General features: G+C 35.5%; 1 protein-coding gene across 2 annotated transcripts in view; it reads right to left on the reverse strand.

Annotated features, from left to right (window-relative positions):
• Window positions 1-1,394: 1,394 nt before the first annotated feature.
• RAB11FIP2 (RAB11 family interacting protein 2) overlaps window positions 1,395-22,542 on the reverse strand; it is a 41,915-nt gene continuing 20,767 nt past the window's right edge. The window contains exons 4-5 of one of the 2 annotated variants that reach the window (XM_002756631.7): window positions 11,512-11,557; window positions 1,395-5,814 (exon numbers count right to left, since the gene is read on the reverse strand). In XM_002756631.7, coding sequence (XP_002756677.1) covers window positions 5,587-5,814; window positions 11,512-11,557 — 274 coding nt within the window. In that variant the 3' untranslated portion in view covers window positions 1,395-5,586. Of the gene's footprint in view, window positions 5,815-11,511; window positions 11,558-14,018; window positions 16,489-22,542 lie in introns of those variants that run through there. The other variant, XM_054243349.2, reaches the window with a different exon arrangement.

The following is a 22,542-nucleotide window of genomic DNA, read 5'->3' on the forward strand; positions in this document are numbered from 1 at the left end:
AAGAATCAAATTTCAGGGCCAGGCGCGGTGGCTCAAGCCTGTAATCCCAGCACTTTGGGAGGCTGAGGCGGGTGGATCACGATGTCAACAGATCGAGACCATCCTGGTCAACATGGTGAAGCCCTGTCTCTACAAAAATACAAAAAATTAGCTGGGCATGGTGGCGCGTGCCTGTAATCCCAGCTACTCAGGAGGCTGAGGCAGGAGAATTGCCTGAATCCAGGAGGCGGAGGTTGCGGTGAGCCGAGATCGCGCCATTGCACTCCAGCGTGGGTAACAAGAGCGAAACTCCGTCTCAAAAAAAAAAAAAAAAAAAAGAATCAAATTTCAGAGTGTGAGGACTATAAGATCAAAATTAAGCACTTTTTGTTCATGTAATTATAGGTACATAAATACAGAATTAAATATTGCTTATAAGTATAAAAGTATGAAGCTGTGGTATCATGTAAACTTATTTGAGGAAAAATGTCAAATGTTGGGAATTTAGGTTACAAGCCCTACATAAAAAATAGCTACCTTAACAGATTCATAATAGCTCTCTACTTCCAAATTATTTACCCCAAATATTTTTGTCTCCACAGAGTAAGGAAAAAGAAACATGTATGCTGTGGGTAGGTAGAAAGAAGAATCTCAAGACATGCTGGGAGAAATAAAGGGGCAGGTTAAACGGGCCCTCCAGAAGGGACTACAATTCCAGAACAGAAAGTTATTCTGGCCTGCTGAGAAATCCTTTGTGCCAAATATGTATGATTTGTGTCTAAGACTCCATATGGTTCATGTCCCATAATCTAGAATACAACTACCTAATACACTGCCATAAAAATGTACCCATACATTGGATGGAGAGGGGTGCACTTACACTGCTGTGTTGAGGGGACTGGAAGTGGTGACTGATCAATGACTTCTGGTACAAGCTGGAGGATAAGAAGTGGTGAGAAACGCTATTGGGTTTACCAATCCTATTCTACTTTCTTGAGTACCACAAAGGGTTTTCTTACATTTCCTCTGGAAGCTTGTGCATTCCCTACCTTACAGGGTTGTTGTGAGAAATAAAGCGTAAATAGAAAGGGCTCGACAGAGACTTTAGCCTATATATAAATACTGAAATATCACTTCTACTAAATTGCAAGCTCCATCCCTATGAGGGGATGTATTATTTGTAGAGGGCATCCACAAATTTGTTGAAGAATGTTCACTTATACTTAAAAACTACCCTTTTGAATGACTTTTCAGAACTATTTTCATAGTAAAATAAGTGTGCAGGTCTTACAGAATATGTGCTACAATAAACCACATAAGAGGCATCCTAGATAATTATTAAAAGACAAGGAGGACTCATATATAAATCCATTATGGTAACACTGTTGTATCTGTAATAAATGTTGACAACTGAATTAAGTTTAAACACTTTAATCAACTATAAGTCAATAATCATATATTATATAAAAATTCTGATTCATGCATCAGATTACATAAATTATACAATTGTCACATTATACAATGCTTACATACTTCTGAGTTTGTACCTGCAAAAATGTATACAAGTTATGAAAGCATTTACTTAAGAAGGTTAAGTGTCAAACTCTTCAGTTATAAATAATGCTTCTATCTTTCAAATACCTGCTATATATGCATTTCTAGTTCTGCAGCATTTTTTTGTACCTCAAAACACAAACCATCTGGAAGCTTCGAAGATTAACAGGCCCACATGTATCATTTATTAGACTTCAGCTCCACTGTGAGAGTACATTTTTTGATGGAGAAAATAAATGGAATAAAATATCAACTCTAGTTTAATGCTTGAAGAGCTTCTACACCTCTTATTAAATATATCAGAAAATGCTTCATATGCAGATTAATTATCAATTGCATATTAAATGCTTCCAATGATTGCATCTGGATTATTAAAGTTCTACATCTGTGCAAATGGGGGCTTTCCATGTGTGCTGACAGACCCTTCCATCTACCTTCATGGCTCAGCAGCACTGTGATCCTTTCCCTTACTCAAAGAGACCAAGTGAATGAGCATGCATCATACTTCACTTACATATACACACAAGTGACACCTACCACCTACAAGACATAAGAGTGTGAGGGCTGTAAGATCAAAAAAGTTTCAACTTCATTTACAAATCCAAGATGGATCACTTTTTCTGAAAAGCTACAGAGAAAAATAAAAGCTCTACTATAACAATTACTGTAGATATATTAGACAACAGTTTTTACTTTTGCTTTTTTTAGATTCTCTTTGTTGAAGAATAATAAGCACCCTTACAGGGATGGTAGGCAGGAATGTGTGGTGGTGAGGGAGTTGGTGGAAGAGTGACATGAAGAAAGCAAGTCTGTCACTAATGAGCTTAGTTTTACTTAGGTTTCCATTCATGAAACCCTTTTAAATACAAGGGTTTTCACAGCTGGAAAACTACAGCTAAATCTTGATTTACTGCCAAAAGCAATAGATGTAGTTATGTATAATCTATGGATAATACTACATTCATGGGACGATGGCAAAACTAAGCTCAATGCAGAACATAGCAGCAAAAAGTAATACTTAAATATTTTTCATGAATGGGTTACATGTTACGTTATATACAATTCTAAGATATGACCCTGGTATTCAGTATATGAAACCTGAAGCATCAGTGGTAGGAAGGTACGTTCAATATTTTTAAAGCTGAATTTTAGAACTGGTTATAAAATAATACTGCTTTAAAAATAATAGCAGAAATAGTTTAATTACATAACAGAAGTATGTTACCTTAAGACAGGCTTGAGATAAATGTCAATTCTGTGATTTAAAAAAATCTTCTTGGTGGTAAAAGTGTTTTGGGGCATGCATTTTCTTAAGCATAAAAGAAAAGTAAAATCTATGATAATCTAGTGTGCTGTGCATTATTTAATGAGCACATATATTTTATTTCCATTTGTAAGCAACTAACAAAATATATCATTAAAATACTTAAAGTTACATTTTGGAAAAATAAACTAAGGTGACCTTTTTGGCCTCTTTTTCTACAATGCTAGAAACTAAAACTACTCTGCACTTCTGCTCAAACACAGGAAACACTGATATGTTTACTTGGGAACTCGTTTTCAGTTTATTATTTTGATTGATTATGAAAATATGCAGTAAGTTTACTCTAGGTAATGAGTGAAAATTCATAAACATTAGAACAGCAAATTTTCAGGCAGTGATGAATGTATTAACAGATCCAGTTTTAAATATAGTACTTGTCTAAGATTTAAAGATAAAAATTTTGATTTGAGTTATAACCAAATCACTCATGTACGAATAGACCTAAACCTTAATAGGTTTTATGTAGGAAAAAAAACCACTCCTTAAAAATAAATGTCTTCATTAAAAAGAATAGCAGTACTTGAACCATACTTTTACATGAGCTCTATTTATGTAAAACATAACCCCAGTAAAAAACTGACATCTTGGTTCACTCAATAAACAGCAAACTTGGTCAAAGCATATTATTATAGTGTCTGCAGATAATGTCATAATGCTAAAAACATAGATTTTGGCATTTTAAAAAGTGTATGAAAAAGACTCAGTAATACTACCAGAAAAAACTAATGCTGAGAATTTGTAACATTTAGCTAATTAAAAGTGGCACCACGTTAAAAAAAATAATAACTACCAAGACCTCAAAGGAGAAAGATCATTCTATACCAGATTTTGAGGTTTATAATACAATTTTAAGTAAATAAAAAATTGGTAAAAGCTATTTTTCCTTTTCCATTTCTTAAAGCATTTAATTTTTATGAAAAAAATACTCATAATTTCAAAATGCATGTTCTTACAGTAAAACTGAAATGCAGAAGATACAAATAACAAGGGGTTTTAGTTTATGAATATGAGCTTGGTCAAGTATTCTCTGATTCCAAAAACTAAAATAAGCAAAAAAGAAAAACCCAAAACTATTATATCTGCTTCTTATTTAACTTTCAATGGAATCTAAACAGATATAAGTATTAGAAAAAAAATGCAATTCATGGAAGGATTGGGGAATATATAAGTCTCCATATGGAGACAAATTTTTCATTTTAAATTTAGAAAGACACAGATACTCTCAATGTTTTACAGTATTTAAGACTTTTAAGGCTGAAAAATAAGCAGAAGATTAGCAATATTTTTATAACATTGCTTTTCAACTTAAATTTTAGAAAAATTTTGTACAAAACATATAAAAATTATTCAGGGAAGAAATCAACATTTTGGGGAGGCAGGCTTTAAAATAAAACGTAAGTTTGTAATAAATCAATTCTTAAAGGGTGGATGCGGAGTGATGCATAATGTCACGCTAGTGAAGGTCTGTTCTAAAAACTCACTCTTCCTTTAGTAAGTCTTATTTTGGTTCAAGACCCAAAAGCAACCATCTGCTCTATTATTTATGTAACCTGAAACCAAGCCTAATTCTTCATTCTTAGAATCTGCCCACTGCTTTGGGTTATCAGACACCAGATAATCACTTACTTCCCACAATTATTATCAGATATAACTTTATAATATTTGCTTTGCTAGTGATTTAAAGGCATGCAGAATTTCAACAAAACTAACAATATTAGCTTATATTCTGCTTATACCTTAAACAAACTCAAATGTTAAGATAGTTAATTCAAAGAAATTCATGCTGCTGTGAAGTTAATCAAATCTCCTAAAATTTGTCATTCTTTAAAAAAGAATGTGAGATCATTACTTTTGGGAAAAGAGAAAAACTTTGTTGCTAGAATGATACATAGCAGCTCACTTTGAAACCAAGGTCCATGTAGTCAAGAGTGACTTGAAGCAGCTTCTCTATCACAAACCATGACAGTAGGACGATGACTCGTCTTGCATTGATAGAGCACACACATCTTCAAATTAAGAAACTGGTAGCCTAACTTTAGAGGCAACCAGTTGTTTCTAAGTCTTCTAAAAACACATGTATATATGAGGTATATGCCTATATATTATATACAAGATACATGAATATATATTCACGTACATATGTGTATATAAAACAAACTTTTTTTCAGTAGTGTTTATAATGAGCAGTATTCCTGAAGCTAAATATTTCTACAAATTGATTTCTGAGAAACCACCACAGTATCAATTCTGCTTTTTGAAAAATCTATTCCTGAGGAACAACTCATGTACTTCTGAAGATATTTCTGGGCCTATGGCAGATTAGTGGGTCAGTACCAGCACCTGAGTGAGTCCTAAGGAACCACTTATTCATTGAGAATCTGGCCCATTTTCACTTTAAAAGTTTTCACTATTTAGCTTGCTTCAAAGGTCACTCTTGATAGTTCCTGATAATATTTACAGGTGAAACGATTTTTCAAAATGAAGGAGAATATGTGATGAAACATGATAGTGTAGTCTCTTTCCATTAACAAGTCCTTCCCTTCCCTCCTTCCCTCCTTCCTTTCCTTCCTTTCCCTTCCTTCCTTCCTTCCTTCCTTCCTTCCTTCCTTCCTTCCTTCCTTCCTTCCTTCCTTCCTTCCTTCCTTCCATCCTTCCCTCCCTCCCTTCCCTCCCTCCCTTCCTTCCTTCTCTCTCTTTGTCCAATTATAAATACAATATAATTGGCTTTATTAACTGTCAGAGAATTTGCCAGCTTTCCTGGATGGTTCATATGGCACTCTGAGAATACTGGGTGTTTCTTCCATTACCCTTACAAGGAGGTTGTCAATGTAGTCCTCAAGTTCCCGGATGTGGGTGTCTTTCCTCCTAAGGAGTTCTTTGTGTTTCACCAGCTCCTGCAGAACCTCTTCATAGGTCAGACTACGATACCCTGCAGTGGCATCAAAGGGGTTGCTGTCCTAGAACAAGATAAAGACTGTCACTTTTGTAGATATATCATCTGGGACAAACATCAAGAATTCTCTAGAACTTCAACTTTTTGTTTCTCAAACCCTGACAAAGACTTTCGCTAGCCTTGCTTAGAGTGGATGAGACAGTTCACAAAAAGGCTAGCCAGTCCTGAGGCCAGGACTAGGGCAGGTGCACCAAAGTTTTGGCTGTAACTCTAAATCTTAAAGCTCTTTTTAACATTGTGGGCAATTTCTTAATATCTGAGACTGGTTATTTCATTTAAGATTAAGAGATGAAATGTTCTATAATAAATACAACTAAAAGAGATAAAAACTAAAGATCTCTAAAAGTGAACTCAGAGGAACTATAAGAAGCAACTGAAAATGATACACTTGGACATGTGTCTTTATGAAGCTGCTTCCCTTGAACTGTGATTTAATGTGAAGTTCTTAGTGAAGATGGAAAGAGCAAAAATATTTTCCAATTTGCTATGAAAATGGAAGCACTTGGAATTAAATCAAAGAGTATCCTTGTAAGAAGCCCCACGGGAGTAACTTCTTGTTATAATTTAGAAACAGGCAGAACTTTTCCTCCCCTGAGTAACTGGTCTAGTTCTTTCTCCTAGTAATAATACCTGATTTATCTTCTTTCTCTTTTTGACCCTGGTTATCATGAAACTCAAGAGTTCAACTATAGTAATACTATGGTTAGTATATTTGCATCCTCTCCCATTTCATCTATTTAGTTAACTTTGTTGTCAAAAATTCTTTTTAGGCAAAAGCATAAATATAACCAAAAAAATTTTTTTAAAGGCATTTACTAACTGACTATCAGTACAAAGCATTCTAATATTACTGTTACATCAAAAGCTAAAGAAAAATATTTCTCAGGAATTTAACCAAGGCACTGTAACATCACCTTTTATTTACAGTATATAGCACTTAGAGTTTTCATTCCATAAAATACAATGCCCAAATACAACTAAGCAATTTTTTATTCTTTTTAAATCATAGTTCTCTCACTAAACCCAACAATTTAAAATGATTTTCATCACTATCTTTCAAAACATTTCCATTTGGCTTTAAGAAAAATCAACTAAAATACTGAGGAAACTGGTTTTCTTGCTCTTAAGGAATACCACCTAATCTGTTCAGTGGAGGATGGAGAATGGGGACTGGTGAATGCAGAATGACCTTCTCCCCATAAGAATTAAACTTGTCTTTCCCTATTTTCAGGATCTACTTTAATAGCCGTATGTGTTTGAGCGTTCTCACCAGTAAAGACAAAGTTTAACTTTTCACTGGCCCTCCCGAGTTCCCCAGCCCCTCAGCCCAAGGAACCCAGGACTTTACCACACCAGAGAAAGAGAAGCTATAGTACTGATACCAATTTGATGCTTGGGTCACTGAAGCACACCCCCTTCTCCAGGATAAGTGAAAAAATTCAGGACTGAAAATCTTTTCCAATTTCATAGAATCTCTCAGGCTTTGTGGAGAAAATACAGCTTGCACTAGGCCTTCAAGATTTTGCAGGCAGAAATGTGTAATGGGGCTTTTCAAGCAGTGAGCTCTGGTACAGGACAGGGAGCAGAGAGGGGCTGAAACGGTAGGTTTGAAATAGACCACCAAGGATGCTGAATGGTAGTATAAAGAATTTTTAGACTTTTGCTGAGAAAAATAGGAAGCCATTGAAGGTTTCTAAACGGAGAAAGGTTGTGATTAAAGCTATGCTCTAGGAAAAGTAAAATGGCAACAGTGAATCATTTGGGGGGTTAAGATTAGTTATATGGCTATTGAAATATGAAAGACCAGAGTTAGTAAGAATGAACAGAGAGGATATTAAAGGGAAGTGAGTTTAAATTCTATAAAATATATCTAAAACAACTTAGTTTATTTTAGCATTAGAAACTGGAAACAGATGCAGCTTTCAGTTATGTTTCCTCCCTCTCTAAAAACGTTTCGAATATTGTTCTAAAACCATTAAAGCACAATTAAAGAGACAAGTGTTGTTTTACTTTTCTATTCTCTCTCAGATCAATTAATCGTTAAGTCTACACACACACACACACACACACACTCACGCACATAGCTACTAGTTTATTTAATTGGTCATGATATATAGTTTAGAGATATATAACTATTAATACATTCTTATAAAAGATTATATTAAGCAGTTTTCTACAGTAGAGAGAAGACAAACTACGGCGTTCAGTGTACTTTTGAAATTTGTTAAAAATAAGCTAAAGTTTCTTACTTCAACCTAAGTAGTAATTCTGCATAAATCTGAGAGAAACCAACCTAGATCTCACTTTCCTTATCTGATAGATGAGATGTTCTCCATGGTCCCTTTCGACTCTAAAATTGGTATACCAAGTGATTTTTCTAAATTGTACTTTTAAAAGTAATGAAGTTTAATTAATGTGATTTCACTTTTCTAATAAAACATTTACTGAGAAATTCAGGTTCTTATGAAAATTGCAGGGATTAATGAAAGGAAGCTAAATGGGATGCATTACTGATTAGTTGACTGCTTTCTGTTTTTTCTTTATTTAACATAATAAAAGCATCTATTCGAGTCTCTCTAATCTTAATAAAATTATACATATACAAACTGGTTTCTCCAAACTAGTTAAGCAATGAAATAGTTAAAAAAAATAATGTGCACTGTTATATTTAACACTATTACCAGTTAACCAGTTAATGTAGTTAAAATTATTTTTAGCATTTCTCTACAGACACTGAAGATGAAAGATGTGTCAAAACTTTGTATTTTGATATAGTTTAAACGAATGCCATCATATAAATCAATTTAACAGATTAATCTTTCAAAATAATCAATTACTATTTCAGACTACTGGTCGTACTTTATAGCCATACTCTAGAATATACAGATATGTTATCTGGATTATTATTTTTTCCTTACAACAACCTAACACTGATGTGTAGACAGATTTCTGGGAAATACATTTCTGGTCTTTTCAATAAATTTTCCATTTGTCCTTTTATGTGAAAATTTTACCCCAACTTTCAGCATCAAATTTCTAGGCAGGAAAACATCTTAGAAACATATGTACTATGAACTACATTCTGGAAAAGAATATAAAATAATTAAAAACAGTTTCATGCTGAGTTCCAGATTTTATCCTATGTTTGAAAACAATGTAAACCTTCTAAGTTTAGGCATAAGATTCTTAAATTGACGATACTCTCTTTCTCTCTCTCCATATATATTTCTGTTTGTTGATATAATTCCAAATATAGTAACAATTAATAGAAACAACAGAAAATTAAAATATGTGCTCATTACAAAAATTACTTTTTAAGAGGAAAACTCTCAGGTAAATATAAAAAAAATTTTTTTCAAAAGATACTTTTATTATTATTCTTGGAAAAGCTTGCAAAATTCAGAACTCTTTAAACTAGCAAAGACCAAATGTAACCTACAGTGGTTACTCCAAAGTGCTCAATATTTTTTCTTACAGCACTCTATACAGACAACATTAATGTTTTTAAGATGTTTTTTTAATTTTGAAATTTAATGTAAATTTTTCTTCTCTTCCCTTTTTACAACCGTTCTCATTTCTACCCCTCTTCTGTTAAAACTGTCCATATGCAGACATAAGATGTGGACTAGAGAACACTAGAATTACTACATGAAGTTTTCTAACCCAGAATTTTAAATAATGCAGTTATGCATAAGATTTTGAGAACTCACAGTGATCTATTTTTGCTTTACACAGTCTAGCCATTTAAACTAGGAAATGTACATTTTTTACAATATTTAAATTTAAACAAAAGCAAATTATCAGGACTCAAAATAACTGAAGATTTAAAGAAAGGTTGTCCTGGTAACCAAATATTGGTGGGGTACTAACTGACATCCAAGGCAACTAGAGGAGAGAGAGAGAAAAAAATGAAGGCTTGGCATTCTCTGATCATCTCATTATTGTTCTAATGAGGAACTCTGCTCTGGGAATATCATCTCAGCTACTTTCACATCTTTTGTCCTACTCCCTTCATCTCCCTTTCAGTTCTTAATTAGGCCTTAAAGAGCTCACACTGCCCTTTCAACTGGCTACTGCTCCTGTTTAAACACTGTGCTTTCACAGACAGGTGTTGGCACTAGCATATAAGACATACAAACTTAATTACAAAATACTATGTCCAGAGGGAAAAAAATAACTTGGTGGATGGCTATTATTGGAGAACTTAATGTAAATTACTTCAAACATCTTATAATCTTCCACATAAAAATTGTTCGAACGCTTTTCTTCAACCATGATCAGTATGAAGATGCGCTTCCTCCTCTTAATTGTATCTTGCAGTAAATTAACAACACCTAGTAATCCTTTAACTGTCACTTAGAATAGTTAGTATTCCAGAGAAAAATAATCACACATCAAGGATTCTTTTATCACCTTTAAATCCTTTAACTAAAACAATTTTCACATTTTACTTCTTTAAAGAATTCTAAGGATGCTTTTAGAGCAATAAATTACAAGATTTGGAAAAGTACATTTACAAGCAATCGAAATTGTAATTAAGGTTACTTAATAAACAATAGCTACACATTAAATCGATTTTTTTGATGTTGCATTTTGTTTGAGATTAAGTAACTGCCTGATAGAATTCATTTTACTATCTGATCAAAGGCTGACTTCATATTTTCTCACATTTCTCAGCAGACTGCCATATTATAAAGACTTGAGAATTTATAAAACATCAAAACTTACGAATCATTTAAATAAAACAGTAAGAACATAGTACAAAGTCCTGTGCTTCTACGACAGTTTCCACAATTTTAAAGATAAACAACTGCATTTAGAATGGCTTAGAAAATAAACCCTAAACCCACCTTAGCTTCTTCTAGCCATGTTGCCTAAAAAAATTCTTACTATACATCTGGATCACACGTATCAAGGACAGATGGCTGGAACAGCAACCACCAGTCTCTTGGAATAAAGGCCCTATTTCTGTTATTCAGTAAGAATTCAGTTTTCTACCAAGAACATTTGCCTATATTTTGGTAAGGTAATTTATTCTCTGTTTAATATAGTTAGAATTGATTGCAGATGCAATGGAACTCTGAACAGAGATTAAGTACTGGACTTCAAATACTACAATAAAGTTAAGATTATCTGAATAATCCTTGCAAAATACGTGAGTTGATTTAGGTGGTCGCTACCAATCCTGTTAACATACTTGGTTTTGTTCTGATGAGAAAGGTAAGTGTCCTAAAGTATTTGTTCTTTCAAATACTTTCCTGGTTATCTGGCTCTCCTGCCAGGATGCTTTTCTATTGTTGAATGTTAACAAGCAGCTTTATTCTTTCAACCCTTGTCCCAACAACAACAAAAAATAGTCTTTTCTACATGCTCTTATTTCATAACCACAGATTTGACCCTGACATACATCTTGCATATTAATTTCAAAACAATCTGTAAACAAAATATGCATATCCTAAATTGGCTTCAATTATAACCTATTTTGCTTAAACTTTCATATATCATGAGTTACACCCGTTTGTATATTAAAGGCAAAGAGTACATTTTGCTTTCTTTCTTTCTCCTAAAATTACTATGCTAAGCTACAATCCTTAGTTAAGTGAGACAGAAGGCAAGAAGACAAAGACATTTTTAGAAATGTATGCCATAGAAAAAGACCAGCGTATTCTTTGACAACTCTCTAACCCCTTCAGCAACTTACCGGGATTTTCCTGAGGTCTTCATTGCTTGTCGGATTCATATGGAAACTAATAAAACATAAACAAATGTTAAAAGTGTCATAACTCATGTGGGAGGAAACACAAAAATAGAAAAATTTTAGCCAACATGTAATACAAATTTCTAAAGCCCTACATTATTCAGATGAGTGAAATTTAACCCAATATGTAGAAAAAAATCCAGTAGATGCTTAAAGCATCTACAATTTTAAACTTTGAAGAAAAGCTTTTTAGTTATCAGAACTGAAGAATGAAGTTTCTAAATATCTTTAAACATAGCAATTTTATCCAGCAAAATATTTTGTAAAACTAATTTGTATAACAGATTTCCCACTACATTTACGCACAGTCACTCACCTTAGGCCCTCTGATATAAAACTAGAGAGAATTAAGTAAATTTAGGCTGGAAAGATTATAGAATAAAAGAGTTAAAGCAATCTCTGTTTAAAAATGCCGTGTTAGAAAAATCGGCTTTCACACATTATCAATAAGAATAAATTCAGAATTGCGGGAACCATTTCTCTCATTCATGTGCTTTCTAAGTAGCTAGTCTTAAAAATTTAAATAATGAACCAAAACAACACAGATTTCCTCCACGCAGAGAAGAAAACATCACAGCTGAATGCTATAACTATTTCTTCTTTGAAACATATCCATTAGACAGGACTGTAACTAAAAGACGCTAAACTTCAAAGCCATCTGATGAATAAATATTTCATCGGTGCTTTTCAAGTTTAATTTTTACCCAGCACTTAACGGTATTAGCCTTTAAAACTTTCACAAAGGATTAGTGTCCTCGGAACCTTTTTATTCCATACACAAAACAACAACTGTAAAATATGTATGTTTTCATTATCTGTACCATGACAGTAAAATGACTGGAATCCTTTCAAAATTTAAGAAATTTACTTTTAAAACTTTTGATTTTGTGACAAAAAGTCTGGACACTGGATGTAATGTTGGCAAAGTATCTGTAATTACGTGTACAAATCCTACCCTCTAAGATGTACAGGGCATACAGGCATGTACAACCACCTTCACAGAGTTTCCCATGTAACCAAGATTTCATTGGCTATGACTAAGATTTAAAGCACTGGCTTCCAGAACTGATTACTAGACTTTTCTAATTAGAACTCCTGTGGATGAATTAAGTATTTCAGCGGAGTTGGGTGGCATGTAGAGAAGACTGAAACATGTTTTAAAAACGTACAATGCACCAGTTAAAGGCCTGTGTGGCTGGCACATTTTCTCAACATCTTTATGGTGTTCTGCATGGCCCTGGACTCAAGTCACTATACAAGCAAAGCATCAAGAGCCCACAAAGGAGTGGCTTAAAAGACAAAATCTAAATCCAAAAAAGCATTCTCATATAGTCCACCTTAGGCTAGAGTGCTGTGGGAGCAGCTGCTAACACATGTGGTTTCCATCCTTTCTGATTTTCAATCCAAGGTAGCCAACAGGGGGTCCAGTGGGACTAATCTCTCCTACCCCATTATCTCACAGCATGTTTTCTAATAGGTCAAGAAACACATTCTGCTACATCTCCCATCTGACTGTGATAGTCTAAAAAACAAAATGATTTACACTCAGTCCAGACAGCACACAAGGTGCTTGAAAGCAGAGAAGTGACTGGAGCCAGGTGGTGTGGATTCAAATCCTCGTTCCGCCCTGTGACCTTGAGCAAGTTACTTAACTTTGATTGGGTCTTGGTTCCCTCATCTGTAAAATGGAGATGGCAACAGTATCTACCACATAAGACTCCTGTGAAGATTCAATGAGTTAACAACATGTAAAACATTTAGCACTGTGACTACCAGACAGAACCTTATTTTATTTCATAAATAAAATAATGAAATAATTTAATGTCATAAATATTTACACAGCCCTTAATGCGTGCCAGACACTGTTCTAAGCACTTTACCAAAATTAACTCATTTAATCTTCATGATCCTTATGGTAGTTTTATGGTCCAATACCTTCCACATCTTTATTTTAAAAGTAAGGAAAGAAGTCACAGAGAGGTTAGGTAATTTGCATGTGGTCATTCTGTTAGCAGCTGGTGGGGCTGCCTGGCTCTACACTCTGTCCTCCTATGACACACAGCCCTAGCCCCATTCCCTGTATAAAGATTTACTTAGTGAGCACTGGCTGCACTGCAGAAGCCCTGAACATATAGAGCACGTAGATGAATCAGAGAATAACAACGTCTCATTTCAAGAAGGCGCATGGTAGAGATGTACTTGTGGGAGGCGGGGGAGAGCACTCTGGATAATTAAATTTTTAGACCTCAGAGAGAAATGAAATGTTCTATCACAGCAATTAGTCAAGGAATGCCTAATTCATGGAAAAAGTAGGATTTAAAATGACATGAAGGCTATGTTTGGCAGGCTAGACAAGGAGGGCTCTGCAAACATATGGCATGGCCTGGGGCTGTCAGTCAGTAGCGTCACTGCAGGACACGGAGGAGCTTGGCAGCCCAGGCAGCAGGATGGGCAGGAACCCATAAAGGTTCTGATGACATGTTCCTCAGGCCCGATCCAAAGAGCAGGAGGTAATATTTGGGCAGTGTTAATCTTTTCTCGCAAATATTATTTAAACATTTTCTGTTTGGTGGCATCATCCATCCCATTGCATCCCTGAGATTGAACAATATTATGACTATACATTTCAGTATATGTCTCAGGAAGAAATCACTGAAGTAAGAAACAGAATGGTATTACATTTGTTGCAATAAGAGTTTTCAAGGAACAGACATTTAGGACAAAGATTTTATCAAAATCACAAAACTAACAATATGTAGTAGCCAGTCACAGCTTATAGAACTAAAATGCAACTCAATGGCTGCTCAAAAATGCCTGAGAATTCCTAAGAATGCTGAAAAATCACAACTCTAAGGGGAAGGGTTTGCAGTGCGGTGAGCCCGGCTACTTCCCATTCTACCTGAGTGAGTCTGAGTGATCTCAGCCACCCTCTCCAGCTCCCCACTGAGCAGATCTGAGGGAGAGGCTCTTGTACTGGGTATTGTCTGAAGTCTAAAGGCAGAACCCCTCCCTTGTGGTCTGCTTTATATTCACACACTGACGTGTCAAACACTTGACAAACTCAGTCATTCATGGCTGCCTTTTTTGATCTGTCCTTAAGGGGGAAAAAAGAGTTAACTGAACTGGATTGAATTAGCTTGGCGAAAAATAAAATGTCTCTATTTATTGAAGTGTGGCACCAATTTGTGATATCTTTCTCTTTGGACTGCCGTCCTCATGTCAGACAAGATATCGAATAATCCAGTCTGACTGCTCAGCCGAGCTGCTGACAGGTTAAGGAAAATGGTGTTTTTAATCAGGTGCAAAATAAACCTAGACACACTCACATTTAAAAAGTAGTCTATGTGAAATGAAACTCCAGAATTTGAACTTTTTAAATTAGTATTTTAAAAGATATTTTAAACAAAATGATTTACTTTAACATTCTGAAGTTTTTATGCACAAGTGTCAATAGTTTTACTTTTGTGATATTTCCAAATATTAAAGATTTTTTCCCAGTAAATTCTAATATTTGAAATGTTTTCAAATATTTTAGGAGTCATTAGTACCTCTTCAACATCACTTGTTAATTTACCTCAAACTTAAATAAATAATAAGTGAAGAGAGAAGTAATTCAGTGAGAACTTGAAACTGTCCTTTAATTTGTGCTATGAACTAATCTTCCATATACAGGCCAAAAAATAACCCAATCATTATAAAGCAAAATAAAACTGATCACTATAGTAATCACTATGGCATTTGTGGCAGTGATCAAAGTGTTTTTTTTTTTTTCTTTTGTTTCTCTTTCTTGAACATATGGATTCTTTTAGAAGAAGAACACCTCAGGAGAAGAAACTATTCAGAGTAAAAAATATACAGTGCTTGAAAAGATTTAAAAAAAAAAACCTACATAAGAACAAAGATCTATTAAAACTGGTTAATAGTGCTTTTATTAGACAACACAAACCATAAATTCCTGGTTCTAGGATTTTAAATCTTTCAATGAGAAGTCACATAACAACAAGCTCTTTGGAGGGCATTTAAAAACAAGTACTTTTGGAATATTTTGAGTATTACTACACCTTCCATAATATCTCCTTCCAAACCCCATTACTGCTGGAATTATAAAGCAAAGTCCATTTTGGCCTATACCCTGATTCATTTTGTATTAAGAAGTGAATTCAAATTAAATGTGAAATCCAGGAGGTGTGTCACCTGGCTGGGAGGAGGAAAGAGGAGAAAGAGGGAAGGGGCAGAAGAGGAGTAACTTTCTCAAACGCCTGTCAACTCCTTATTGTGTATGGAAAGTAAGTATAACTTCAAACTGTCACAGAAGAACTGACACTAATTATTTTTGAAGGAGCGTGTCTTATCGATCTTGTTTAACCAAGTGGGCTCTAGAGACCTGGGGCTTCATTTTTATGGCAAAGGTAGTTGGGCAGGGGTATATACTCAGAACTGTGACATAATATAATGAAACAAAAATCTTCAGTGAGTCTAAAAGGAGGAAAAGAGAAATGTATTTCGTTGATAATGAAGTACAGAATAATGTCCTAAAAGCAACTGATATTTATTGGACTTTAACCATAGTACCAGACACCTTTCTGAGCACATTACTTGTTGACTCACTTAATCCTTGTAACAATCCTACGACATTAGTGTTATATTTCTCTTCATTTACAGATGAGGAAATGAGCACAGAGATGGTAACAAGCTTATCCAAGGTAACACAGTTAGTAAGTGGCTGAGTTAGGATGCAAAAAAGGCAGCCCCACTCCACAGTCCAAGCTCTTTAGGCATAAACTCTCCTTCTTCCACAGAGCTGTTCTAAACTGTCAGTTCCTGTGAGCTCACTGCTGGCTGGTTTCAAGGAGTCCCGTGCAATTTCATGAGGCTTCTTCCAATCAGAAATGATTCAGAAAAGTCTTAGACTTATAAAGTCTAAAAGAGACAGAATAATGGCTGAAATGCATTTGGAAATAACTGCGCTCTTGATTTTCTGCTCCACTCTACCCCTCCTGCTCCACTCTGCCCCTCCCTGTACCCCAGGACTCTGACCTCTGGAAAGAGTATCACCTGGGCTTGCCCACTGGCTTTTTATGCTCTGCCACTGGGAGGCACCTCCAAGAGGCTGGAGTACTGAAAGCATAGGAAGCAGGGTATTTACTCTCCTTCCCCAGCCCCATCCCACCAGCACCTCCCTCCCTCCCTGCTGGGCTGCAGCTAAGCATGCAGTGTCTCTAAGACACTGCTGGTCCCTGGTGCTGTACTATTCCTTCTCGGTGCCCTTACCCTGCCTGCACCTCTCCACTACCTTTCTCAGTTATCCGTTTTGAGTGTGTCGTCTGCTTTCTATTAAGATCCTTAACTGATACATGAATATATAATAAATGCCACAAACTATTCACTTAATAATTTAAAATAATGTTAAGGACAAAGGTTTGTTCTATTTCTCTACAAGAAAAAAAAAAAAGAACCAAAGAAAAATAATTACTCATATGAATTACCTATACTTCCCTTATCCCTTCAATTTCTGGTTTATGCTCCATAACTACTTATTTTAATATTATTTTTATCTTTTCAAAATATACATAGCCTCTTCTGACTTTGTAAATGATAATTCACTGCTAGACAGACTCTCTCTCTCTCTCTCTCTCTCTCTCTCTCTCTCTCTCTCTCCTGGCCTTCATTTAACAATGTTCTTTTCATATTCACAGAGCTAGAGTTCTTCTGTTTAAAATTATTTCCTATTTAGGATTGCATTTTTAAAGATTCATTGCTTTAAAATGGTATAATTACTTCAAGTGACTTGGATTTGAATAATACCACCTTGTATTTACATACTGCCTTACAATTTATAACACATCTTTACAAACTGAATTTCTCTTAACATGCTTCCAAAGGAAGAGTAATCAATAAAATCTTATACCATAAAAATCTCAGTCAGAATCCCATCTGATCAGTCTCAACTTCTGACACTCCCTCTCTCCTGGAGACCTGCTGGTGAACTCCCACTGTCATCCCCATTGTCTCCTAATTCACCTGTATTTACTCATCTCCCTCACCAGAACCCATCCACAGTCCATTATCTCTTTGACATTCTACCATTTTTATTTTGCCAATTTCTCAACCCTACTAAGTAACCCTTGCTGACTTTACTCACCCACATTCTTTAATCTGAAACACATCTCCTGCCACCAATACTCACTGCTTCTTTAAGGAAGGCCACCAGTGAACTATTTTCACTAAAATTACCTCACTCTCCTTAACTTCTCAGCTCCATGTGATACCAAATGGCTGCTCCTTCTTTTTGAGACTCACTCTTCCATGCTATCCAGTAGTCTAACTTTTCTCCTAATTTCCAGTCCTTTTCCTTGTTATCTTCCTCTTCATCCCTAGGTGGGAAACACTGGATATTTCTTAAGGTTGTTTTCAGGCCTTTTATACTCCACCTTGGTGATTTCATATTCTCTCACCACCAACGACCAGCCCTACTGGATAGAGGACTAGTAAATCTTTTCTACCACCAATCTCTTTACCCTTTATAATACCATCAGATGTTTACAAATGTCTGATCAAAATATTGGATTGAATATCCTACCTGTCCCTAAAAGACCAATCATCATGTTTTTTACATCAGTTCTGTCTGGTTGTCTTCCTCCTCCTACCACCAATCACCCAGGCACCCAAGGTGAAGCCTTAGAGATACCCTTCACTCCAGTCTTTGGCTTACATGACTCACAAATAAAGTGCCATGTTCTCACTATTCAGCCTCTGCCACAGAACTCTCAGTGTTTACTCCCTGCTCATTTTTACTGCTACTTTTCTGACCATAAGACCAAACTGCCTTCTGTCGAGACTCCTGCAACAGTCTCTTCACAGTCTCTGCCCATCCCTCCTTGTCCAGTCCAGTCTGTGCATACTGAATACGTATTCTCATGCTCAGGTCTAACTGCACTATTCATCTGTCAAAAACCTTTTGACCTCTAACCTCTTCCTGAATAATGACAAAATTTCTTAGACTGGCTTTCAAAGCCCATTGGATTTTACCCAATTTACCTTTCCAGACTTACTGCCCACCCCCTAATGTCTAGAAACAATCTAATTAACTGCTCTAAATTTCATATTTAAGAAACAGAAATGTTACCATCTAATTCACAGAATTAAGATTAAAAGAGGGTTAAGAGAAATGAGTATAAAAATGTTTTGTTTGACAAAATACTTTTCAAATATATGGTCTAAAAGTTTGCTTCTGTGTATATATCTTACCCCTGTCTCCCCTCCCTTTCTACGGTAAGCCACTTGAAGGAAGGAACCATATTTCATTCCTCTTTTCATTCCTAGCATCTGACACAGTGCCAGCATCTGACACAGTGCCAGCATGAAAGATGCTTAACAAAAGTATGCTGAATATATTAATAACCAGTACTTAATAAAAAATGTGTAAAAACTGGGCTGAGTTGACTGAGTAAATCAATGCTAGGGCAATGTAAGTTCCACCCACAAGATACCAAGTCCCCAAAGAGTAGAATAAATAATTTTCCTGAATAAGAAAGATAATTTATATTTATACCCGATGGTCCAATGTGGAGTGTTTTTTAGTTCTTTTGAAGATAGAAAGAATTATTCTAATAATTATTTACAAAAGTCAACTGGAACTAAAGCACATTTTCAAATTAGTGGACTTCCAACAGAATCAATTCAATTTACCAGTTTATCTGGTATACCAACTAGGTCTATCAGGTTAGGTATTTGACACAATACAGATTAATTAGAGATTTTTCTCGTAAATCCTAACAACATTTATTCCACGGAGGTTACATGTTAAAGTTTTTTTTAAATGTTCTTTAATAATCCTCTTTCCAAAGCTCTAAAAAAGTGAAGTGACCAAAGAGATTCCACTAGAGAAATTTCATTGGAATCTTTAGCACATTCCAATTATGTTTATTATACATGCAAATGAGGTTTAAGAGGCAAGACGAAACACAACGTTTTTTTCTTTCTTTTTAGAAAAAGGCAAAATATTCATTATCAAATCAAATTAATGATATTATAGACGAAAAGACTATATTCTGTCTCCTGGGACTGGGCATGTACATTAAACACCTGGATGACAAAACAGAACCTAATACATAAACGTCTACAGGGATTAACAGTAATTTACTTATTAATATTCTCATGGGGTATCTTTTATGAGCTCTCAGAGGCAAGACAATTAAAAACTGTGGTCAGTAACACCAAAGATCATAGACAACAAATTCAGACCTAGCTGTTTTTTCATAATGAATAATAATGGATATGTTGTTGATGAAAGCCCTAGAACTTGAGGATTTAAAGACATCTATGAAATTATTTAAAGACATCTATGAAATTAAAGCCTGGTTCGTCAAGGATGTAATAGTCAATCAGGTCCAACTTACAAATTTCTCCAGGGACAGCACTGAAATAGTGGCTCAACTCTGTAATCTCAGCACTCTGTGAAGCTGAGGCGGGCAGATAACTTGAGGTCAGGAGTTCGAGATCAGTCTGGCCAACATAGTGAAACCCCATCTCTACTAAAAAATACAAAAATTAGCTGGGCATAGTGGCATGCACCTATAATCCCAGCTACTCGGGAGGCTGAGGCAGGAGAATTGCTTAAACCTGGGAGACGAAGACTGCAGTGAGCTGAGACCGCGCCACTGCACTCTAGCCTGGGCAACAGAATGAGACTCTGCCTCAAAAAAAAAAAAAAAAAAGAATAGAAATAATTATTTCAAAGACAGTCAAACGACCCACAAGTTTCAACATAAGGCCTATGGATTCCAAAAGTTCTCCATTCCTTTAAAACTGAGCTTCTCATCCTTTTTTTCTTTTTAATAGCCCTAATACATAAGAAGAATAAATCCAACAATAAGCATAAAATTTGACATCTCAAGTTTAAGTTAAAAATTCAGATGAATTTTTGCATTTTACTAATATAATCATGTGTCTCTTGCTATAAAATGAATCTTTTCTCCCTAGATCTTTAGGAAATTTGTCACTTTGGGAAGTTGTGTTGTATTTGACCTGTTACTCTGAGTAGACCCTTGCCCACCACCTGCTACATATCCACTAGTCATCATCATCTATGTGTGTGTGTGTGTAATCATATCCTGTTCATTTTAGCAGCAAAACAGTGGGCAGCAGTGACGAGAGCAAGGCACCAGCAGCCCCCCTTGACAGGCCAAACTCAGCACAGACTCTGTCTGTCTATGTGATCAAGACAGACCCAGTAGCCTTGATCAAGCTTTTCCTGCAAGTAGAGAATATAAGGATAATCTGGAGAGATGTGACAATTCCATGAGGGTGCAAGCAAGGCATCCCTGGGTCCCTGTGAACCAGGTGCAATAAGCCAGAAGACCCACAACACCCTGGCCAAAAGCACCCCAAGCTTGCTCTATGTAGGCCTATGACAAAGCTATGTTCTGGAGAAGCCACAGTGCCCTCTGGTTACCAGAAAGGCCTCAGGTGTTTAAGAACAGCCTGCAATGAATGAAGACCCTGGCCAACAAGCACCCACCTTCCCAGCCCAAGCCATTTCTTCAGAGCCTTCAAGAAGAGACATCAAGGCAGCCAGACTTCCAGGGGCCCCCCCAGTTGGGTGATGCAAGCCACAGGCTCCTATACCTGTTTCTTAGAAGCAACTGCTGGGGTTACTGGGGGATTTCCACTACTCTGTAACCCAAGCCGAGAAGCCCAGCCTTAGAACATTCTTGGTAGTCAAGAGTCTGTTTCAGTGGAGCTATTAAATTATAAATTTTTGCCAGAAAAGAATATATTGTTTTGTGTAAGATACACTTTCCAGGGCCATTCCCCAACAGAAGAATACAATGATCTTATAAGAAATTGTACATTATACAACTTTCAGTCAGCTATTTCTAAATGTTTCTGCGTGAAGAAAAAAAGAAACTATTCAAAGAACAGTTAAAACAGGTACTCACTGATTTAAAGAGTGTACCTCTAATACACATTAATATCTGCAAATTTCTTACACCAAATAATTTCACTATTGTCCTGCTTCTATAAGTTATATCATTAAAATGTTTCATGACAAAAAGTTTTTGTTTGGAATCTAAAATCATGCTTAGAAATGCAGTTTCTCTGAGTCCATGTGCATCTCTTCCGATTCCAGCATTATTATGTATGTAACAGCAGTGGCACTGGTCTCTGGGTTTTCCTAAAATAGTACTTTTATCACATCAGTCTTCATACATTCTATAGAATTAGATGCAAATTCTTCATTCTAGTATGCCAAATTCATGCTAATAAGGTCACATCTCTACTACTACCTCCAACCTCTAATGGTTTTAGGCAGGCTGCATCCCTGAGAACCACTTAACACATTAATTTTTACCTCACTACCTTTTCTCATTTTTATCTCCCTTTATAAAAGCCTTTTCCTCTGTCTTCATAGATCCATCCTTCGACTCTTAGTTCTACCTTTTCTGTTATGCCTAGAGTGCCTAACCTTACCCAACTAATCTGTACCTTTTATCTTTCTGAGCACTTTCCAACTGCACCACCCATTAGGACAATTAATTACATGTTTTGTATCTACCTGCTTCTACTTTTAAAGTAGAAGTTTTCAAGTTGTTTTGTGCATCCTTTATATGGGAATGTCAAAATAATTCTCACAGAGAAAGAATAGCAATAATACATATAACCAAGGAAGGGCCAAAATTTCCATCCCTTATTATCAAATTCAAAAATAAACATTTGGATTTTAGAATGTCATCCTAATACATACTGCCTGGTAGTCTAAAGATGGCAGGCACAAAGAGATGACATTATAAGATCCTATCCATCTCTGTAAGTACAAGAGATATTATTCCATAAAATGACATGACAGTCCAACAATATTTAACATTCAAATTTTGGTTATATATTTTTTCTGTTAAATGAATATTTAACTTTTAAAACCAGGATGACAAAACATTAAAACTACAATAAATATTATTTCTGATATATTAAATA

Source organism: Callithrix jacchus, chromosome 12, assembly GCF_049354715.1.
Source record: "Callithrix jacchus isolate 240 chromosome 12, calJac240_pri, whole genome shotgun sequence".
NCBI lineage: Eukaryota > Metazoa > Chordata > Mammalia > Primates > Cebidae > Callithrix > Callithrix jacchus.